We start from the raw sequence: 23,699 nt of genomic DNA on the forward strand, positions 1-23,699 counted from the left end.
AAGCAAGGTGAGGATTGTACTGGAAAAGCAGCAACTTGGACACTGGTGCCTCTTCTGTCCAGTATTTGTACATTATAGATTATAGTTTTGTGAACTATTTGGAACCGGGTCTACATGGTTGGGGGTTTTTTTAGCTTTAGTTAGAGGTTCACGGCACTTGCAGCACAAAGTGCTTAATATTAGAAAAAAATGGCATCGACACTATTTAGGTTATTTAAGGGGCGGGACCTCCTAGTTTAACGCCCGTCTCCGATAGGACCGAGCCAAGTGGGAAGTTCGTGTAAAGTGCTTTTCCCAAGGACATGTCGGACCGAGCTGAGGATCGAACCCCCGAACTCGCAATCTCACGATTACGAGTCCAGTAGCAACCACTAGGCTACTAACGCCACTCCTAAGATTAGAGGTGTTACAAGAGACTACCAAACACAAAAAGGAGAAGAGATAAGAACGATAGATGAAAGGAAAGAAGAGCAAACCACACCAGAGCACCTGCCAACCATCCACATTTATATGTTTAACTAGATAATCACTCTTAATTTTCAATACCGGTACTTTTACCACCCTTTGAGCCCTTGCAACCAGTACACCAGTGGCACCCAAAACTGCCCGTATGCCTAGCCACCGATACACCCGTGAGCGAGACCCCATCCCTAAACCAGCCGATCTGAGAAAAAACACTTACACAAAACAGCGTTTACTACTAACTACATGACTGTATTATTTTGAAGGTCTTTCTGAATAAGATGCTGGTAATGACAAGGACTACCCCAAGTGGGATATGAAATGTGATTCTGACATTCACATGAATGTTGTAATATATATCGCTCAGGCTGAGAGGAAAGGTAGCCTCGGGAGGTCAGGGCTCAAAGGGTTAAACGTTAAAGCCCCCTTTGACTCAAAGTGGGTAATTTAAGAGACAGATCCCGTAAACAAAAATCTATCTCCAAAGGCTGGTTTTAAAGCATGCAAAAGGTTCCAACAACTGTCACAAATTGTTTGCCTTTCTTGACACTTGACGCTTTCATAACGCACTGCTCATGCTACAAATGTGAAACACCTGGTAGTTCAGCAATTTAATCGGGTTACTTAGAAGTTCTACTGTGGTCTACAATATATTGGTAGGCATTTGTAAAATGTTACAATTTTAATAATACCCCACAAATGAACAAACCTGACAAACGAATACAAAAACCAGAATCAGACAAATGAAAAACTTTTCAAACATGCTTTATTCAGAGAATATTGGTGCATGATCAATGCCTTTCTTTTCCAAGCATACAATCCGCGGTCCATCTGAAATTCTTTCAAAGCGGTTACTTGAGAAACAAAACTCATCACATGCAAGAAAATAACAGTCCGCATACGCCAGTCTCGACAACAATTGTGGAACACATTGAATTTAACACTCCTACACTTCCTCATTTCTATCGCCCCCTCCTGCCCGGAACATTCTTGAAAATCTTCGATTTCTGCATCTGTTTCTTGTTCTTGTATCCAGAGCCTTGACGACCTGATCGAGCCTGCACCTTGTTGCTGATCACATCTGGTGCAGGTTAAGGAAAAAATAGTTGAACAAACAGACATTCGAACCTATACAAAACTAATAACAAGTAAGCAGCTTTATGACTCTGCCACTGGGCACAACAGTGAAACTTACATTCAACAAATTCATACTCGTGATTTATTTATATTATAAACTTATCATTGGTAAGGAGACCTCGAATTCATCAAATGTATTTATGCCTGGAGAAAAGTCCCAGTTCTTGGCAAAGCTGTTTTTGAGCAACAGAGTGAAAAGTACTGAAAAGGCCAAAAAAGTTGGAGAGTCAAAAATTTAGTTCCATCAGAAAACCAGGATGACTGCCAGACCGGCTTCTCAGTTTTCCAGGGGCATGTTACATAACAACGACAGCGCATGCTATATTTATATATGTGTGTGTATATACATACACACACACACAATTACGTAGCCTACATTATATCCTGTTAACGAAATGTCAGTGTGGCACTGGAGTATTTTGTGATTTAGGTATTTCAGTCTGTTTTTACTTATATTTTCCCCTCATCATTTCATATGCGTGTACATGGTGAAATGCCAAACCAATGTGCCAGGATCTGGACAATAAAGATGTATCTTATCTTATATATACTATATTATAAAAATGAATCCTGCATTGAGCCTGTGAAAGGGCCTAGAACCAGAATATTGACTGTCAAGAATGAATCTTGGTGTCATGATTCATATTATAAACGTAAAAGACAAAAATTATTGCTCAAACTCAAAGTAGAGTAAAAACTTGAATGGCACAAGTAGACCTATTCAGTGTGAGAAGTGTAAGAACTGAGCGAGGTCGAGATGCAGCGACACTGAAAATCTGCCAATCTTGAACAGAAAGCTAAAATATAGTTATAATTTACTATCATCACCCTTCCATCGAAACGCAAACACTTCATAGTTCAATAACAAGGCTTACAAGGTATGACGAATCCCTATTCCACAAACGGCCCGCACCAAAACGCACTTCGCAGAGAGCTCTAATCTTTTTTTAAATCAATAATATCCCCCCCCCCCCATATTTTTCAACGATCAGACTTTGAATGAACTTTGTGACCCCACCAAGAGCAGGTAATCACACGACACCACGCGAGCAGGGCTGCCAACCCATCTCCATGGTTTTTAGTAATGACCATGAAGAAAATTAGTAATTTCCCATAAAAATTAGTAATAGTGCTCTTATTTTCAAATTACTATATTACAACAAACAAAAAATGTCTTAATTACGGAAAAATAGGGCTTATCGAATGCTTCTACTCGTGTACAATATTATTATGGGCAAGGCTAACATAACAATGACAGCACGTGCTCCAATTATATCTAATATATGTATATATGTTTGTGAATGCACACACACACACACACACATGTAGGTGAGCCATTGCCAAAACATGGGGAAAAACACATACATCTCACATTAGTGTGCATAAAATGTGATGCATTAGTATTTATTCCTCCAAAACTTATAACGTTAAATATAGGATGTAGAACCTACATTAGCAGTTTCAGACCCAGTGTCAGCATTACAATCTTGAGTATGTAAAATTTGTTGCCAAAAATGTTCGGTTTTTTGTGATTCCTGGACTGTCATTTTGAGCACACCAATGCAAACTTCCAAGAATGTCCAAAATTTAGTATTTTTGGGTGTTTTTTTTTTAACCTGTGCTTTAATTCTATGCTATTTGTGATCGAGAAAGGTTCACTTGCTCAAGAAATCGGTTTATTTGTTTGCAAATAAACGAATAATTCGGATCACTTTGCGTCAGTGGTGTCGTCACGGACTAGGTGTTTCAGAAAACACCATTATTTTTCAGTATGCTTTTCGTCGTTTATTCAATAGTTCAAAAGCCACGATGCACGAAAGGAACATCGGGTTCCTATATCTGCGATTTCGGTCGGCTGTTTAACATTCGCCGTTAAAGGCGCCACTTTGCGACGTACCGGAAGTCCGAATTTTAGCCTACTTTTGTTTTGAACGGATCATCAACAGTGCCCAGATAAAATTGTTTTCTTGAGTGACTTCCCCTTACCCGCTTCCCGAGAACAGCAGAAGCAACGGGGGAAAGAGAAAAACGAAAGTAGTCATTGCCGTCACCCTCCGGTTACGCACAAGAATATTGCGCTGAATGTGACGTACTGGACTGTTTTGCGTGTTTTTAGGCTACCCTATTGAATATTTTAGTGAAATTGCGGTGTTTACATTGGATTCCTGGAACAAGAGTGTGATGTGTGAATAAACTTTGAGAGATGGATCATTTCTGTGGTTATAGATTTAGCTTTTGTGCTTAGTGATGACGTTTGGGGTGTCGTCATGCAGCCGTACAAGACTGACTGACGTACTAGAAATTACATTGTCCTAAGAGCAAACATTATTTAAGTCATGTGTGCTCTTTTTACTCAAACAAATAGACAAACATGTCCTTGTTTATCTGACTAACTCAAAAGTACACATTTGTTCTTTGTTGGCATGATATACCTTTTTCCAATACATTGTGTCATCATTGTTATGTACAAGTAATATTTTTCATAATTGCTAATATCAATAAGTTTTCAACATATATTTCATACATGCAAGATTCATTTAGAAACAAAATACGCCTTTATTGATCTGTGTATCTCACAGTCACAGTGCAAATTTGTTCTTTGTAGGCATGACTTTACATTTTCCAAGTATGTTTTGTCATCACTGTTATGTACGAGTACTGTTTGTCATAATTAGCAACGTAATTGTGATTGTCTACTGTCTTTGATATGACCTGATATCTGTTTCAAAGCAAAAGAAACCTCTCCTGGTTTTTTTTTTTATTCTTAAAGTGTGCATTTCTCTCTGGAGGCATGACTTTGTCTTTTCCTGTAAATTGTGTCATCATTGTTATTTACAAGTCATGTTTGTCATCACTGTTATGCACAAGTCAGCCCCATTGATTTTGTGCTTTTGCCTCATATTAGTTAAAAAATTGTTTTACACATGTGTTTTTCTGGTGCTGAGGCTTTGATAACTGTATTTGTACAGCCTTTCACTATTGTGATGTGTTGTCAATGATAATGTCCAATGTGTATCCTTTCTTGTACATAACAATGATGAAATGTTCTGTGCACTGCGTCATTGTTACAATGCTTGTCATTCATATTACCATTATGAATGGAGTTCATAGTGTACAAAGTGTTTGTTTACTAAACAAATGGAATTTAAAGTCTATAATTTGCCTTGCTGCTTATCTGTTTTTGTCATCAGTGCTACATACAAGAAATACAGTGGTTGCCAAACCAATGGACCCATATCTCCAAAACCCTACATCTTCTTGCTCTGATACTCTAGAAATATGAGCTCTAAATGTCAATCTGAGACTGACAGAAAAGGGTAAGAAAGCAGTGTGTTATGAAAGCGTCAAATTGGTAAGAAAAAAATTTTGGAACCACTGAGTCTCAAGAGAGTCTCACGTTTTGGCAATTGCTCAGGTACACTATATCCAGTCAACAACATGTCAGTGTGGCACTGTGATCTTGTGTGACTTAGGTATTTCAGTCTGTTCTTACTTATTTATATTTTCCCCTCATCATATTAGCCTACATAAACTATAGGCCCTATTAAAAAATGAATCCTGTTGTGAGCCTGAGAAAAGACCTAAAACTAGAATATCGATTGTCAATAACTAGTCTGGGAGTCGTGATTCATATAATAAACGAGAAGACGAAAACTATTGCTCAAAGTAGAGTAATATTAGTGTAATTACTTGAGTGGCTCAAGTAGACCTATTCACTGTCAGTGCGAGAGGTGTAAGAACTGAGGGAGGGCAAGATGCAGTGACACTTAAAATCTGCCAATCTTGAACAGAAAGCTAAAATATAGATATATAAATTACAATCACCCCATCCAATGAAACGCGAACGCGTTAGTTAAATTCTAAATACTAAAAATGTGCTTCCAAGTTAAGTTTTTGACCTCTAGCGTTGCCTTCAGCTCCCCCCCCCCACTCCCTGAGTGTATCTTATTTTTTTCCGGGGTCCTACACTTCACAGCGCTCAGACCGCCGGTACTTGCACTCACAGGTTCATAGACCGGCCACGATGGCAAACGCGACAAGACGCTTGCATAACTTTCTTTTCTTTTTTCACAAGGGACAGCAGAGGACAAATTTTTAATATTGATTTATTTTCAAGGTGACACAGCATTTGTAATGCACAGCCTGCATGTTACAAATGTTGCGTTATCTATCAGACTATCACCGGAAAATTTCTGGGTAGTCACGAAAGTGAAATTAGATCGTGATTCTTCCCGATCGAGCCTCAGTGTCACACATACACTTCCGCCGTTCAGTTACGTTTCCTCTTCATGATTCACCAATCATATTGTCTTGATAGCTACACTACTAATATTACGCACGCCCTATCCTTTCCAGACTTACCGACCCATCACAAAATTCCCGACTTTTTCCCGACCTGGTGGGGACCCTGGCTATTGGCGGACGATTTACAGGTCAGCACTAAGACATGTAAAAATTTTTTAAAGAGCCAACAATATTTTTTTTTAATAGTCCTGGCCAAAAATCTGCTGACGGTAAAAATCGTAATAAATCGCCTTACGATAGAAATTTCGTAATAAAGCTGAAAAATCGTAATGATTACGATAAAATCGGAAAGGTTGGCAGCCCTGCGCGAGGCAAACACGCGCATGTTCACTGACCTGTCTCTATGGCGAGCCCAACAAGCTGAAAATCGGACAACGTTTGTATTTCCTTGCCTTTTTTTTTCCACAAGTGACAGCACAGTGACGAATATGGATTTCTTTGCATGGCAACTCAGCGTTCAAAACTATCGCCGCCAAATTTTACGCGGTAACAATAGCAGATCTTGATTTTCCCGATTGAGCCTTGGTGACTGTTATACATACACTTCCGGCACAGCCGCCTGTTTGCATAAAATTTACTCTCAGACCAGGAAAAGGTGAATGAATATCATAAACGCTACCGACAAAAATGAACTTACTGACCTTATCAGATTTGATCTTTAAATTTTTTGAGAACTTTACATATTTTCCCAAATTCCCATGGCATACCTGGGTGTCCGCAATTTTTTCAAATTCCTGAGGTTCAGCAGTCAACTTGCTAAACATTTTACTTTCCAGTCAAAATGACAGTCAAGTATACAAACGCCAAAAACATTTTTTTTTTAAATCCCCTAAAAACCAGTCCTTTCTCACCAACATAAAAAGCTTGGACAATTTGTAATACTAGCAAAGGATACTGAGGTCAACATATGGTGCCACTGCAAAGCCGAAAGACTTGGCCGTCTTTGTCACATCCAGTTTGCTCACGTCAAAGATGCCCTTCTGCTTGTGCGATGCATAAGCTCTCACGTAAGCCTTGAAGCCTTCCTGTGCTGTCTTGTGCAAGTAGTAGTTCTTGCTGATCAATTTTTCAAGCTGAGAACAAGAAATAAAGATAATAACAATACAGGTGGGCACATATAACCCATACATGTCAGGGATTGACAAATATGTTTGACACATTAATAATTCGAGCTAACAGAAAAGAAAATCTGTGGCTTCAAATTTTCCACATCTGCGTTATCTGTGCCCCACTGTATTATGAACCACATCTAAGCATTTGCATTCTACGAAAGGAGAACCTAAACTTTAAGTCTTGATACAACTGTCAACCAGCTGCTGGTCATCCCGATTCCCTTATGGTCTTGCTTTTTCAAATAAATGGAATTCCCACTCTATAAAAAGTATCCCCACTGAGATCCTGGTTCTTCTGGTCAAAATCAGACAGGATCCTGCTCTTCGCTACGCAATCCAACAACGTAAAACAAGGGTCAACTTTCATTGTGATAAGAATATCAGTCTACCTTGTAAATTCAAATAAAACTAATCCTGAAAACCTACAGACAGTAACTTGAACTGGTTAGAAGGTAAGAACTAGTCATTTAAACGAGAAAATCATTCTGGCCTCTACCTGAGGTTGTATGTTGGCCACTTTGCTCCACTGAAATTGGAACTCGTTCAATTGCACTTTGGCTTGTCGCAGATAGCGCAGAAATCCCAGCTCCATGTGATTGAGAAACAGGAGAGCATTCCCTTGTCCGCCTTCACCACGAGCAGTTCGTCCCACACGATGAATGTACTCCTGCAAAATGAGGATGGCAGAGCGATTGAGCCAATAAGAAGCACTTGTGAAAAGATGAAAGTTGAACCAAATAATCAAAAGGCAATAGAAACTAAGACAAACACTCATTGTCGAGGAGAAAAGTGGCCGTATTAGATAGGAGGCTGTCATACACAGTGTCATTATAATGTTAAAAATATGCAATGGAAGAGATGAGAAGAGGCTGCTTGTACAGGTGATTGTCTTTTACGGGTGGCCATTAAATCAGGTCTGAGGGCATTAAAAAGCTGCAAAAATTAAAGAGAACCTATCGGGGGACGGGAGGAATAGCACAAAATAACTGTTTCACAAAGTAGGGTCAGCTTCAAAAACTTTATCTGCACAGAATAAAATATTTTTAATTTTAGTAAGAATTTTACTGCACTTGCTACACAAAAAGGTCATGCTGAAGATTGGAGATGTTACTAAAGATTATCATCCAAAGAAAAGGGAGAGACAAAGATGACAGATGTTTGATAGGAAAGAAAGAGCAAACCACACCAGAACACCCGCAAATCACCCACATAAAACATTTATCCAGCAGAAACTTGAACAGCCAAAGAGAGTAGTATGTCAGTCTAAAGACAAATAAATTGCACTGTATTGAACATCAAATTGTGATGACTGGCGTTCCACACTTAATTATAACAGACCAATACATCCGCAGAGGAGAATATTTCTCAAGAGATAGAAGAATACAAGGTTAACCCTTTCGCACTTAGCAGGCTTGGCCAGCTGTGGCCCCCATCCTTAAGACAAGGGCAACAACTCCACGAAAATTGTATAAAATCACAAACACAACCAAAAATTATGAAAATAGTATTTTCTGAAAGGAAAATGAATGAGCTAAATTACTAGTACAAAATTATAAGTGGAATAGAAGAGTATGAAATGATATGAGAGGTCTTTTTGAGATGCGTGTCTTGGATTCCGAGTCTAGATCTAGATCTAGACCTCGTATACTACATTTCTTCAACTCACGAAGTTTCTGCCACTGACAAAGAGGTAATCCACACAACAAAAGAAATACAACACATTCACAGAGATTGAAGCCTCTGGTGGAAACTTGAAAGCACCTAAAAGACTTTTCTTTGGGTGTTTTTGTTTTGTTTTTGCTGTACTCATATCGGGCAGCTTTGTGCCCATGCATCCTAGAGACATGATGGCGTGTTTACAACTAAAATCTCCTCCGACTTTTGTTCCCGCTCAAAAAGTGACTCTTTGTACTAGCAAAACAAGAAAAACACCATAGTAAACCGGAACCCTTCCTCTATAAAGATAGCTAAGTTAAACTTCTGATGATAGTAAAAGTAGAAGCCTCCCACGGCAACGAAACAAACACCCCGGTGGCGGGCGCATTCGGGCGCTATAGGAATGAGCGGGGGTCACCGGCGCGGGCGCATACGGGCGCTGTAAGTGCGAAACGGTTAAGATGACGTATGACTTCTGCTGTGGCTGATGACACCAAATGTGGCAGAGAAAAGTTTGCCTTATTTTGAACATTTAAAAACTCCACTTCCACTTGTGGATGAGCACGGCTTGCGGGTTTCTCTCTTGGTGTCAGCGATAATAACAACAAAGGAAAGCTTCAGATCTTGTGAGGAGAAGACAAAAGTAAACTCAAAGCATCTTTAATTTTCCTTTAAGGCCAATGTCACCAATAACAAGGACCAGTACACAATTCTGTTGTATGGATCGAAAACACAGAAAGTAACAATGCAAAGTAACAATGCAGATAGCAAACAAACTACATGATGTAGTCCTTCCTGAACGGTTGCCTGAAAAAGATCATGAAAATCCACTGGCCGGTAGGGCTGGATCCTGCTCGCCAAATTTGAGAGTGGCGACTTGTGATTCAGTCGGCTTCAAAGAATCGCGAGTTCGCGAGCGCTTGTGGAACTGTGGCGGAACACTGACTGAAACGGAACAGTGTCATGTCAACGCCACTTGGCGAGCGCAAGTCCCACTTTTGTTGTTCCGCCATCCTCTCCGCCCCACACCCTTTGTTGCGCTGCTCTATCTACTGACCTCAATTAACGACCCCCATAAATTCACCCCCCCCCCCACCCCATGATTCGCTAAAACAATGGCTCCATAAAATTCCTTCCATCTATTTGTTTTAATAGGGGGGTTGGACTATACCATCTTTTGTAAAATAAGGGGAGCCATACTAAGTGTTCCGTTCTGTTCTTGCGCTCGTGACTCAACTCAGCAGTAGGTTAAACAAGCCACAAGGTGGTGACAGCGACAGTGGAGTGAAACGGAAATCGTTTGGCGATACTGTTCCGCTGAAGTGAACCGTGAATCGCGTTCCGCAGGCAAGAGTGGCGATTCAGTTCCGTTCTCGCGGCCCAGCCCTACTGGCCGGACAACATCAGAAATGGGGAATTATGGAGAACCAAACAACAACCACTAGACTGTGAGATCAAGAAAAGAAGATGGCAATGAATTTGGCATAATAGTAGGAAACCAGTCCACAATGCGACACGGCACAGCCTGAGATGGAAATCCCCTTGCGTGGGAAAAAGAGAGGAAGTCTGAGATTCACTTGGGAATAAGAACTGAAACCATATCTCACAGATTAGGCACAGCTGGTGGTGAGAATTTCACAGAATAGAGATGGGAAGAGACCCCTTCCTGGCAGCCAATACCAGGGTGCAAGAGGCACATTCTCACCTTGGGATCATCTGGTGGGTCGTACTGTATGATCCAGTCCACTTGTGGGATATCCAGACCCCTGGCAGCCACATCTGTGCACAGCAGGATACCACTGTCAGCATTGCAAAACTGGAAAAAGGTCTGTGTGCGTTTGGTCTGTTTCTGCTTGCCCTGTGAATCCACCAGAAAAATGTGGTTTAAAACATCATCCAATACAATGCATTATCAACACGAATAGACCTGCTTGGGAAAATTTGTTCCCTTTTTTTTTTTCAAACAACTGCACAAGCTCTCTGCCACATTAAGTTTGATTAAGCTCAGCCATTAGTCAACAATACACTAGCGAAAGAGACCACTGAAGTATGTGCATTTCCAAATAAATCTCTTTTTTTTTTTCAATATCTTTTCTTTGTTTACAATTTACTTTTTTTTTAAATCAAATTTGGAACCAGTTTACCAACATAACTATTTTGAGCTGTTATTTATTGTTGTTCAGTTTAAATCATTTTAAAAGTGATTTTGAGGGTCAAACAAATTTTGACAAATTTCTTTTTTTAGACAGTACCAACAATGACTCCGAGTGTGTGTGTGTGTGTGTGTGTGTGTGTGTGTGTGTGTGTGTGTGTGTGTGTGTGTGTGTCTCTGTTGGTCAAGAAGGCAAAATTACACACCACAAACAAAAACAAAATAAAATTACATAATCCTCAAAACACCACCAAATGACATACCCAAATTTTATGGGTTTATTCCAATTTTCAGTGGCTCATACACTTTGTACAAATTCCAAACAGTATATCATTCTTCAAGTCCAAAATGCTCAGTATTCAGGAGAACTTATTACATATGTGAGGCATGCTTACAAAATAAGTTACTTCCAACCTATAACTTTGATGGTATCTATCCATGTCCATGACAAAATCCACAAAATAATCGATTTTGTCAGCATGTCTCACATATGTAAGTGACACAACACAAATATCAATTAGACAGACATGGTAACAAAACTCACATGGATGCACATGACAGTAAGGTCAATGTAGTTGAGGAGCTCATGATAGAACCTCACAGCCATGCAAGAGGACAGGAACACCATTACTTTCCTCTTCTTGTTCTTCTTCAGGAAGGTGAAAAGGAGGAGAAACCTCTTGTCTGGTTCACACACCACATAGCCCTGATTTTTAAAAAAAATAACTGTAATTTTAATTCGGGAAAGGGATAGTCATAAAGCCATGATAAAACTTTTCAGAGCAATGAAATTGTACCAAAGCCAGTAAACATTGAAGTGGTTCAATATACAGCAAAGGAAAAAAGTACAACCGCCCAGAAAACACTCAAGCTAAACTAAACTTTCATATTGCTATGAAGATTATTTGGGTCACAAAGGCCAGGAGGTGTGTGAAGAGATGAAGAAAAAACATTGACATAGAAGTGAAAATGAACTGGAGCAAAACTAACTCACATTGCAATCCATCAAAGTAAAAAGCCTTTTCAAACATCAGTGCAGTAATAGAAACGACCACAAAATGAAGACAACATAATAGATAAAAATCATACCTTTCAGTTTGTATTCTATTGTGGGGGGAAAAAAAACAATGAAAAGAAAATAAGTGTACTATACTATTCTGCAACATCAAAAGGTAACTAATGATACAATTGTATTTAAGAATATACTTACTTGTTCCAGTCCTTCAACTGTTGCCTGATTCTTTTTATCATCTACGCCAACATAGAAAGGCTCTTTCTTCAGTGATATCCTGGCTAAATCTTCTGTCTTGCGTGTGGGGGTTGCAGAAAATAGCATAGTCTGTCTCTTTTCTGCACACAAAAACAAACAGAAATCAGTTAACAAAGTCAAATTAATAATTATTTTTATGCTCAAGGCTCATAAGTTACAGCCCCTCCTTCAATCCTTATTTCAGGTGCCAAAAACAGTATTATTTATCAATGTCAGCAAATTTGTAAAAGTTCTCAAACAAGAAGGATGACTTACTGGGCAAAAGCTGAATGATCTGTCTCATTTCTTCCTCAAAACCCATGTCCAGAATGCGGTCAGCCTCATCAATCACCAGACACTGTAGATTCTTGAACAAAAAGTCCTTGGTGTTCTGAAGTCAGAAAAATAAATATGTTAAAAGGTTATCAACAAGGCTGTTTTTCCAGGTTGCTAATAAAATGAATGAGCTTCGGCTCACTGTGTGAATAAAATAAGGTGTCTTGCAATCTAACAAAATTGGGACTACGTTTATTATGAGGAATAATCAACACATAAAGACCCCCCCACCCAATTTCATTTTCATATTACAAGCATCATTCAAGCCGACAAATGTCCATAAGAAGTAATATTTGTTATCAATTGAATTTTCTACAAACTGAAGTGGCTTCAAAATTACATCTATTGGGATTTGTCTCAATTGACCAAGACATATAAATGTTTACATTGGAGTCAATATAAACTAAAATCTGTGGGGACTGCCAGCTCTTCTTCAGTTTAGCCTGGTTTTGGGTTTAGAGATATTGCTCAAATAAAAGAAAAAAGAAAAAAAAAGATTTTATTTTTCTTTCCGTTATCACTGATTTTGGATTAACCCTGTTCATTCAAAGTGGGCTCCACTGTATGACCACATAAAATACCAATGCAGTAAGAGATAAGAATAGATCATGTCAGACATGACTTCATTGAAAGAGGAGAGAGAGAGTGAGACAGAGACAGAGAAAGACAAAAAGAGAAGCACATACAAAGACAGAGAAGTAGAAATCTATTTATCAATTAATATCTTTTGGCATACTAACCTGTAAATGGTCAAGCAGTCTGCCCGGGGTAGCCACAAGGATGTTGATACCTTTGGCCAGTTTCTTGGCCTCATCACTGCGGTTTGTGCCACCCATCACCAGACCATAAGTGTGATGGTGGTACTTGAGGACTTCTTTGAGCACACCAAATGTCTGCAGAACACAGCAGAAGGGCATGCTTAATTACTAGTTGAGCAAATGTATGCCATTTAGTGCAAAGTGCATGTAATCATGGCAGTCTTAATAGCCGTAACAGCGGCACAAATGAAAATGGTAACGCTATGAGCCTAATGGGCCGCTGTTTAGTAAGTATGCATATGCAGGTGTGTGAGTGCGTGTGCATATGTATATGAGGTGGGGGATAGACTGATGGTAAATCTAATAAATTTTACACCCAAGGAGTTTTGTGCTGTCATGAAAAGCTCCAAAGGGATAAATGCTTATTAAAAGAAACAACATATAAATTTGTAAATCTCTTTTCCATGACACCGGAAATGCCACAAACTTTTTAAAACCAGGGCTCAAAGAAGTCTTTCACTATTGCACTCATTTCAGCCTGTATAAAAAAACAAGTCTACGTCTGGACAATAAGATAAAACTACGCTGATCCCAAACTAGAAGAAACTGACAGTGTGCCTTTCCCAGCTTCTGCAACACAATCGCTGTGAAAAAACACAGAAGGTCAAGAAAGTTTATTTGCTGCTTATCAAAAATAGATTTCAGACATGATTTCATAGCAAATGGAGGATCACAAATGAAAGACAGATGTCACAACAGCCAGCAGTGCCTACCTGCATGGAAAGTTCTCGTGTCGGAGAGATGATGATGATACCAGTGCCGTTCCTGGGCATGAAGCGTAACTTGTAAATCAACTCCACAGCAGGGATGAGGAACGCAAGCGTTTTCCCACTACCAGTCTTTGCAGCACCCATGAGATCTCTGTATGAGAAGTGGTAAAGTAAGCTCAAAATAGCCCCACATACTACAAAGATAAGTCAGAGCAAAAACATTGCTACGTATTAACTCTTATCCTGCGTCTGTGCCCAGATGCATATCTTATCAGCAACCGATTACGTCGTACGTGCCGGGCAGGCCACGGGGTCACTCAGTGTGTACTGTTGGTGTACAGCGCGCGCGCCGGGAAACGTGTGTTTTCGCTATAAATACCGCGGGAGTGTGTTAACCGATGATGAAAATAACGCTCTATCTTTCATAGCTTTCTATTATAAAGTGTTACAAACACATGAATAAACCCCTCTCACAAGCTGATAAGACATTAAGAGTAGTTACGCCCATTCGAATAACCTTTCTGGACGCTCTTGTTGTAATGAATGATCTGAGGTTCCAAAGGGGATAATTTAGATCAATTTCCGAATGTTTTACACTCAAATTGTTCTTTGTACCAGCATAATGGTATTCAAAACTATCAAACAAGCTTATTTTTTATCAGGTAGTATAATTTCATACAGAATCAAGCTCATTTGAAATATTTTGTATAGAAAAATGGAAGTCTTTTTTCCTGACTATCCTTTCGAGCTACTCATGTCTAAGTGGACCAATTTCTTCTATAATTTCATTGGACGAACATCTAGAGCTACCAACTTGGCATGTTTTGAATGAGACGTATACCTCGATTACGAACCAACGCAGGCGGTTCTTGAAGAAGGCCACAAACGCACACAAACTCAAGCAGACTGACGCACACACGCTTGACCTGCGTGAATGGGGATCCGACTCGGGACCCGAATGACACGTAAGAGGATGCGCGTGCGCTGAGCCAGGGGCTATACTGATTCGGGACCAGAACGTAGGCGGGGTGCCGAAATAGGCTTATCGGGCGACATAAACCCAGCTCCCGTAGGATGAGGGTTAAATAAACAACACATGGTACTTTGATCAGAATACAAATCTGAAACTACTCCATGATCAGAAATAGGAGTTTCCCTCAAAATCCTCCATTAAATTTGATTTTCCACAACCACAGTGGTTTATATTGTAAGAAACCAATCTTAACATAAACGTGTATCGCGAATCCACACAAATTAAAATGTGTTTGCTACGTCATTTACAATAAATTGCTATGACTGATGGAAAAGAAATACAAAGGGGGAAAAAAGGTGTACACCTGATCAGAGTTTTTCAACGGGCCCGAAAACTCCCACAAAAAAACCAGAAGGCACCAATTTCATCAGAAAGCCTGACAGGTCTGAGAATATAACCATTTATAATACATCTTAAGAAACTGAAAAGGTAGCCTACCAACTTTACTCTTCCAATTCTGATCAGACCAGCTATATTGCTACCTTAGAATTACACTAGGGTTGAGAGAAATATAATACAGAACACTATATAGTGTAAAGCGCATAGAGCCTGCTGCTGAGCCGGGATATGCGCTATACAAATGCTATCTATTATTATTATTATATTTCCTTCTCAGAAAAGGCAATAATATTGCAAACTTCTTTATCAGAAGAGAGAGCCGCCCCCCCCCCCCCCCCCCCATGCTACTCACAGCAGCAACTTTATGCACCAAGCAATGATCTTACAGCCGCACAACAATACAAAAAGAAATCAATGACATGAAAAAGTTACGGTATAATTACCTCCCTTCCAGAAGATAAGGTATGGACTTGTGTTGAATTTCTGTCATGTGTGTAAAACCCATGTCTTCAATTCCATTAAGAGTCAGCTCACAAACACGATCCTTCAGCGAAGAAAACTCGGTTGAGTTAAATGTTGATCCCTCACCATCAGCATCTACAAAAAAGAATAATAAAAACACAATCAGTCAAAATATACTACTGTAGTGGAGCCAGTATATTCCACTTAAACTGAATTATTACAATGTTGGCCCACCAGATTTTCTTTGCTTTAGATGGGTTTTTGATTTATAGAGTTTGCTCTTATATGAGGGGGGGGGGGGGGGGGGGGGTATGGGATTTAATTTCCTTTTGGTTTACTGCTGTTTTCAGATTCTTTCAGATTTAACTTCTTCGGTTTTAACGGACTTCACAGAATACAGTATAAAAAAATATTTCCAAAAAAAAAGAAATGGAATAATAAATGAATGTAACAATGATCATAAACACCTACAGTGATCTAATTTCCTGAAGAAACTCACCAGTCTGAGCATTTTCCTCATTTCCAGAGCCTTCCTCACTGTTCTCCTGGGAGTCTCCATTCTCCATACTTTCATCCACATTCCCATCATCGTCTTCATCGTCAGAACCAGTGCCTTTTACTTCAGCATCTTCAGATTCCACAATGGTGGCTGTAAAGAGAAAGCAATGCTCTAGTGCTATTGTCAAATCTTTTACACATGACATTATTTTAATACAAGGTTATAATACGTAACACACAGATGGAAAACATTACTCTACAGGTCTGTGATATTAATTATAATTAAATTAGCAAAGGCACCTATATTATCATATATTTGCCTCCACCTAAGAACAGGCCCAGCAGGATAATAATAATAATGGGTTGCACTTATATAGCGCATATCCACTTATGCAATGCTCTATGCGCTCAACATGATACATATAATGGATTTACAAATCAATTTTAAAGGTACATAGTGTTACATACTCATGCAAACACATATTCACTCACGCACGCACCACACACACACACATACTCACATACGTACATATGCACATACAAACTCACAACGATCTACAGCTTGGATGCATTCTGTCTAATCGAAATATGATGAAAATAGAAATGATTTTAGTTTCTTCTTAAAAATTTCTAGATTTTCTGCTTCTCTGATAGTTTTTGGAAACAAGTGGGGCAAAATATGAAAAAGAGCGTTGGCCATATGATTTGTAATTTATTTTAGGCTTAACAAGGTTTGTTTTGTCACTTGATGATCTGAGCGTTCTAGGAGGCATATAGGGTGTTAAAAGCTGTTTTAGATAGTCCGGTGAAAAATCATTTAAGCACTTATAGCAAGTTATAACAGATTTTATATATGATATGCTCTTTCACTGGGAGCCAGTGTAATGCTTTTAAAATAGGAGTCACATGATCATGCTTTAGTTTTTTAGTAATTATTTTGGCAGCAATATTTTGTACTGTTTGTAGTTGTTGTAACTGTTCATCAGGTACACCAGCCAGTAAGGAATTGCAATAATCAATCCTTGACAATATAAGTGATGTTATTAAAGTTTTGGTGACACCAACAGATAGATATTTTCTAATGCTCCCTATTTTCTTCAGCTGGAGATATAGATTTTTACAAAGATTGGATACATGGTATTTCATTGACATTTCTTGATCTAGCACCACACCAGGATTCCAGTGAGTCCAAGAGCCTGCTTTTATTGTGTAACAGAATCTGTTTCTCTTTCATCTGCATGCCTAGGAACCTACCTAAAAATACAAATGTGCCTCTGGATCCAGTTTGAATTTCTGGCAATTAACTTTTTTAAGCGTCCTGCTGTACTATATGCTGTGTATACTTTGACTTTAAGGGAAGACGTACACTCCCGGAAAAATTTTCTAAACGAATGACTTTTACTCAATTTCATGTAATTGTGCAAGAAGTTCATAGGTAAATAGGATGTACTAGGGGTGAATTTATTTGTTGAATTTTTCTGAAAAATGGGTCTCTGTGGCGGCCATCTTGGATTTTCAAACCAGTTTCTCAGTGCAGAAGAATTTCATAGTAAATATTGAATTATCAGCCTGAAATTTGGCACACAAGTACAAACCTATATGAACTGGGGATCCATGGAAGGATTTTGACCTATCTTTAAAACTAAAAAAGTGAGCCCAAAGTCATTGGACCCCCTAGAGTCAGTTGACGAAATTTTGGGGTACATAATACAAAAAAATTGAATATTTTCTCAAGTTACCAACATTTCCTAATTCCCTTTCATAGATCCCCAGAATAGATCTTAAAACACATGTACACCAAATTTGAAGCTTCTACCTTCTGTAGTTTTTGAAAACTCCTTGCACCCAGGAGGTCACATATGTCAAAAAGTAGATTTTGAGAAAAACAGAAAAAACAGGGATTTTTAAAAGGATTTTTAAGAGCAATTTGCACTTTTCAAATGCCCTTTTAGGTCATTTAGGGTGTTTTTTCAACAGTTTCTTCATTTTGACTCGATAGAACAGATGTCAAAGGATGTTGTTCAGCAAAAAACAGAAGTTGGATAGTTTGAAAAATTGTATCGATATTGCCTTGGATCGCCGACCCGGGTCTTCCCTTAAGGTTTCTTCAAAACCGGACCAGTAAATGAATTGAAATGTTAGAATAGTCAACAGAATTACTTTTATGAGCATGTGTAGTGTAGGGAACGGAAGGAATGAAGAAAAGAAGAAAACCCACACTTTCCCCTCAACCAATTTCAAACAATTAATGCCACCAATAGACGTAGCTAGAAAAGTGATACGACACCATAACTTAAAATGTGAGGTCATCTTTCACAAAGGCAAAGCATATTTGTCATCTGCATTTGGTAAACAAGGAAGCAAACCAGTAAGAAATGAAAGGAGCGCCTTGAAATATGCCTCTCAATGCACCCTGAGCCTGATCACTAGGCCCCAAGAGTAGAGACTTCTGTACTGCTGTAAGCGGATAAAAAGTCTTTTTTTTCTCTTTCATTTTTTATTTGATAAATAATCGAAAGTCTGATCAGTTACCCTACTTGTGTGAAAAAAATCAAAGTGAAACTGTGACTAGTTTTTAAATAAATGAGAATTCAAAATTCCAAACGACTCTATGTTCCAATGGTTAGGCTAAGAGAAAATCTTTTATTCCAAATAAAACTGCCGTGCAGCAAAAAAAAATATTGTTTTTTCAGCTTACGGCAGTGTGCCCAGATAGATACAGAATAATCACTCACCTGCTTTGTCATTCAGAGCTCGAGACGCAGCTATTTTCGCCTTCAATTCCCGACGCAGTTTCTTGAGCTTTTTCAACTCTGTGTGAGAAACAAGGCAAATTCTAAAAAGTTGGGAGTGCCATTTAAACCAAGTTTAGACTTGCTTTGACAGGAAAATTGGCAAAAGATTATTTATCGTTTTGACAGACCATATTTTTGCCTCAAGACAAAGTGGCTTGGAAGCCAAAGGATACCATTTAACATATACAATATTATATTCAAACTATACAGGTCGATTTAAATCAGTTGATTAAAAAAAAAAATTTATATCAACTTGATTTTAAAAATAAAACTCAGTGATTTAAATCACTTTTAAAAAATGTATTCTGTTTTTACATCTTTAAACGTTCGGGAAAATAAACTTGAACTCTATTTCTCCGAACTGTTTCCATTCTCTAGATTTTTTGGTTATTTGCGAGAGTTCTGCGTTATCTTTCTCCGAATCTCCCTTCTGCCATTCTGCGAGGACCGGGAAGAAGTATTTTTTGCATCGAATTCAATTTTTAGAGAAAGAGATTTTTAAATGTCTGAATATTCAGATACTTCAGTTGTGGTTGGGGCAACGTTCCCGGACCATACTTCATTTGAAAATACCTTTAAAAGGTACTGCGAGAAAACAAGACTGATCGAACGTGGCAGTAACCTATTTTGCATTTAGTAACCAGCAAAAACTACTAAAATCCTTAGCTAAAAAAAAAAATCCCTCCACGCCCCCCCCATTCACACCTTACACACCCACACAGACATACCAACTGCTAATTTCATTTGATGGAGAAACTTTCATTTACTTTGGGATAGAGATGGGGGCGAAGGGTGGGGAGGGGGTTGGGGCTCAAGCCCGTGAGAGAGAGAGAGAGAGGTGCTAGAAGTCCAGTTGGCAGGAGGGAACGAGAGAAAGATAGAGTGGGAAATAGGTGGGGAGAGAGAAAAACAAGAGACAAACAAAGAAAAAGAGAAGGCAAGCGATACACAGAGGAGAGAGAGAGAGAAAGGCAGAGAAATAGAGAGGGTCATTGCTCGATTGAAATTATGCATTGCTCTTTTCTTCAAGTGATGTGTCTTTAAACTGCGCGAAAGGAGATGGTGTTGAAGTCGCGGCTGGTGCTGCAAGGCTTAGATCTAGATCTCTGTGTGGGGAGTTCACTTGTGCTACTTCTAGTGATGATTGATCTACTATGGATGTCTGTTGAGTACTTTCATGTAATAGTTGGTCTGCCGCAATTACATGGGTCGGTGTTTCAACAGATGGAGGCTCTCGTGGGTCTTCTGAGCAAGACGGTGTTTGATTTTCCTTTCTAATACATCCTTTATTTTGAAGTGTGCAAAGGGAACACACAGGGCAAGCATCTACTGTCTTATTTTGATCGAAAGGTGTCCAAATGTGCAAACTTTCTTCTATACTTTTTTGTGCAGCAGATAGGGTTGCTTCTCTGACTTGCTTCCTTAAACGGTATATGCGCTGTGCACATTTGTTGCACAATTCAAAGGGATGTGTGTCTGCACTATCCGTGTCCACGTTCACGCGCTAAAACACGAGTAAATCATTTTTAAAGTTTGCACAAAAATATCTACTCTGATTTGCCTTCTTAGCCTTTTCACTTCTGGCCCTGCATGTTCTACAGTTTTTCAAACTCTCAAGGTGCAATTCCCGCGTGTGTTCTATTTTCACTCTGATAGCAGACTCTCTTAAAACTTATCGATAAAGAATCCGCGAAAGTGAAAGCGGGACTTCGCGTGAATACAACGCGGGGGAGCGCTGCGGTCGGGAAAATATCACAGGGTGAAGTAACAAAACTCGCCGTCCTGCTAAAGTTTTCCAGTGAATCTAAACAATTTTTTCACAAATAAATACCTCACTGACTCTTGATACGGCAGATAAAAAAATGATGACAATCTGCGTTTCACGAATGGAAAAAAAATCCTGATCTTTGTAGCAATCCGGGAAATACGTGTGCCACAAGGTAGGGTTAAATACAGAGGTAGTGTGTGTACACACTCAGATCTAGAAATGAACTAAAGGATGTGGGTTATTGAGAAGTCTGAGCTTTTATTTGATACCTCACACACCCATAGTGATAGATAAGAGAGGACATTTACAGGGGTCTAAATCAAGTGAAAATTACAGACTTTCTAACCGAAATCGGCTAACAGCGCTACCGCACAAGAAGGAAGGCATGGCCCGACTGTCAGGTAGGATTTATTACCCCGGGAGGTCAGCGGACGGGTTAAACTAAGTGCTCCGCAAGGATAGTAGAACTGAACAGCCGTGAAGGATGAAAGAGAATTGCAGTTCAGTCTCGCCGTTTTTGCCCAAAGGGGGGGGGGTGCCCGGATTGTAACATAAAATCCGTAGTTTCTCATCCTTCGGGCACATAAGATAATATAGAGCCAATGGTTATATAACAAAGAATAAAGAATTTGTGCATAATTTAAATAATAGTTGAGTCAGATACAGCATATTAGCTCAGTCAGACACCAGTGTAGTAGAGTCAGATACCAGTGTGTAATACAGTCGGATATCAGTGTAGCAGAGTCAGATACCAGTGTAGTTGAGTGAGCCAGATGCCAGTGTAGTAGTAGAGTCAAATACCACGTAGTAAAGTGGGTCAGATACATACTCATTAAAAATAGCTATAAATGGTGAAAATCACTTTAGACAAACTATCATTGTGTCCAAGTGTTGATAACAAACATTAAAAATTATGTTATTAAGCTTGCAAAGAAACAAATGTGATAATAATTGAAAATGACAGAATGTCAGGATGGGTAAATTTTTACTTTCACTCCCGCACACAGATGCAGTTTCAGGGGTCAAACTGCTGTACTATTTGCTGCAGATCACACATAAAGCCACTAAAACTGTCGCTTATCAATTATTTTCAAGACAATTTCAAATCTAACTGTAAAATATCAAATTATATGTAAAAACAGGGGGGCATGCCCCCCTGGCCCTGTAACCCCCCAGATTTTCTTTTACACGCAGTGGGGCAGGCCCCCCTGGAACCCCCCGATTGGTCCTAAGCATGTCTATCTCGATTAAAAACAATCAAATATTTAAAAAAAAAACTATTAATTTGCGACGGAAATGAAGTTGATATTCGTGTTCAGCGCATCAATATTTAGTAGAAAATAGACAACTGGTAGCTGAGTGTGAGACGGGAGGGAAAGTAAAAAAATACCTCAAAATACAGCCTGAATCCATGAGAAAAAAAAAAATGTGACTGAACACGTAAATTAATCGGGCGTTACTTTTGCACCCAGTAAGGGCCTCAAATATGAGAACAAGCTGAAACAGGTCTTTCCTGGGGTCATCCAATCACAGGGCTTCCTGTAGCTGGTTTCGGTTTGTCTCTAGGGCAAGGCAGATAGGAGATATAAAGCTTTAAAGTCGACGTGCCTGTTTTCGTCCTAATTTTGACCGAACCCGTAATTTTACTCTAGATTTAGATCTAGGCTAGATATCTAGCTAGCCTCGAAACTTGATCAATGATTTATGGGCACTTTTTCGGTAGTTCCCACCCCCCTTATTTGATAGAGCCTGACCTACATCTAGATCTATACGTTTGATTCGCGGCAAGCTAAGATGTCAAACCTAACAACTGCAAAACATTAAATTGTGGTAAAATTCAGGGGGGCATGCCCCCCTGAAACCCCCCACCTTGTTTTTATCCCTGAAACCCCCCTACTCTTGGGGCCAAAACCGGCGAATAACAAATGCGGGGTGGGAACTACCGAAAAAGCGCCGATTTATGTCTGTCTGTCTAGATCTAGACCTCTGCCATAGATCTAGAAGAACCTAGATCTAGGTCTACCATGAGCCAAGAGGGCGCTGAAACTTTCCGAAATCACAAAAGAGTTCCCCTAGCGGGTCTGTATACTTTGTGACTTTGTTCCAGGTTACCAGGTCTGTATACACTCCCTTTTTAAATCCATACTCCATAGGCCTTGGCTATATGTTATCGTTGGGACCAAAACCAGATTATCCAGCAAAAGGGTCCAGTAGTCAGAGAGTTAAATAGAGGCAACGTGTTCTCGTGTTTACCGGTTGACAGCTGATGAGATGGAAACAGAAAACGAAACTTGGCGAGCAACGTGTTGACAGTTGAAGTTGACGCATTTCAAAGCCCATCATGCATAGACTTTACTCGTGATTTTTAAATACATATATGTTCATACTATATGAAGGTGCATTATGAATAAGATTTATCATACCTTTTGTATCGCAATTTCCACTACTAATAGCTTCCTTTACTTGCTTCAACCGCATGCGGTCCTCCTTCGTAGCCGCCATGTTGTATGTAAGTTTACGGAAGTGTACGAAACCGGAAGTGGTAGATCAGATCTAGGCTATTTCGAACAAGTGATTTCGGATCGATTTTTATTATTATTATTATTATCATTATTGTTATTACTATTAATTTTATTATCATTATTAATTTTATTATTATTATTAATTTTATTATTATTATGACTATTATGATTATTATTATTATTATTATTATTATTATTATTATTATTAATATTATTATTATTAAATTTAGTAGTAGTAGTAGCAGCAGCAGCAGCAGCAGCAGCAGCAGCAGCAGCAGCAGCAGCAGCAGCAGCAGCAGTAGTAGTAGTAGTAGTAGTATCAGAATCATTTTTAATCAGAAAGCT

General features: G+C 39.1%; 1 protein-coding gene across 1 annotated transcript; it reads right to left on the bottom strand.

Moving 5' to 3' along the window:
• Positions 1-1,211: 1,211 nt before the first annotated feature.
• Positions 1,212-23,346, bottom strand: LOC101862170 (ATP-dependent RNA helicase HAS1). The gene is made up of 13 exons (XM_005093277.3): positions 23,256-23,346; positions 19,005-19,082; positions 16,271-16,420; positions 15,753-15,906; positions 13,941-14,088; positions 13,150-13,302; positions 12,350-12,464; positions 12,035-12,174; positions 11,369-11,530; positions 10,378-10,530; positions 7,513-7,683; positions 6,800-6,977; positions 1,212-1,543 (listed from the first exon to the last, which is right to left on the bottom strand). Exons 1-13 carry the CDS (start codon positions 23,332-23,334, stop codon positions 1,425-1,427), a joined length of 1,800 nt encoding a protein of 599 aa, XP_005093334.1. The 5' UTR covers positions 23,335-23,346; the 3' UTR covers positions 1,212-1,424.
• Between the last annotated feature and the right edge of the window lie 353 nt (positions 23,347-23,699).

This window comes from Aplysia californica, unplaced genomic scaffold (assembly GCF_000002075.1).
Source record: "Aplysia californica isolate F4 #8 unplaced genomic scaffold, AplCal3.0 scaffold00061, whole genome shotgun sequence".
Lineage (NCBI taxonomy): Eukaryota > Metazoa > Mollusca > Gastropoda > Aplysiida > Aplysiidae > Aplysia > Aplysia californica.

Excerpts from the sequence above, each read along its gene's own strand:
- LOC101862170 (XM_005093277.3), bottom strand. The coding sequence starts at position 23,334 with ATGGCGGCTACGAAGGAGGACCGCATGCGGTTGAAGCAAGTAAAGGAA. Across the intron at positions 16,421-19,004 it reads AGCTCTGAATGACAAAGCAG|CCACCATTGTGGAATCTGAA; the intron begins GTGAGTGATTAT and ends TTCTCTTTACAG. Across the intron at positions 12,175-12,349 it reads GATCATTCAGCTTTTGCCCA|AAAAGAGACAGACTATGCTA; the intron begins GTAAGTCATCCT and ends TTTTGTGTGCAG.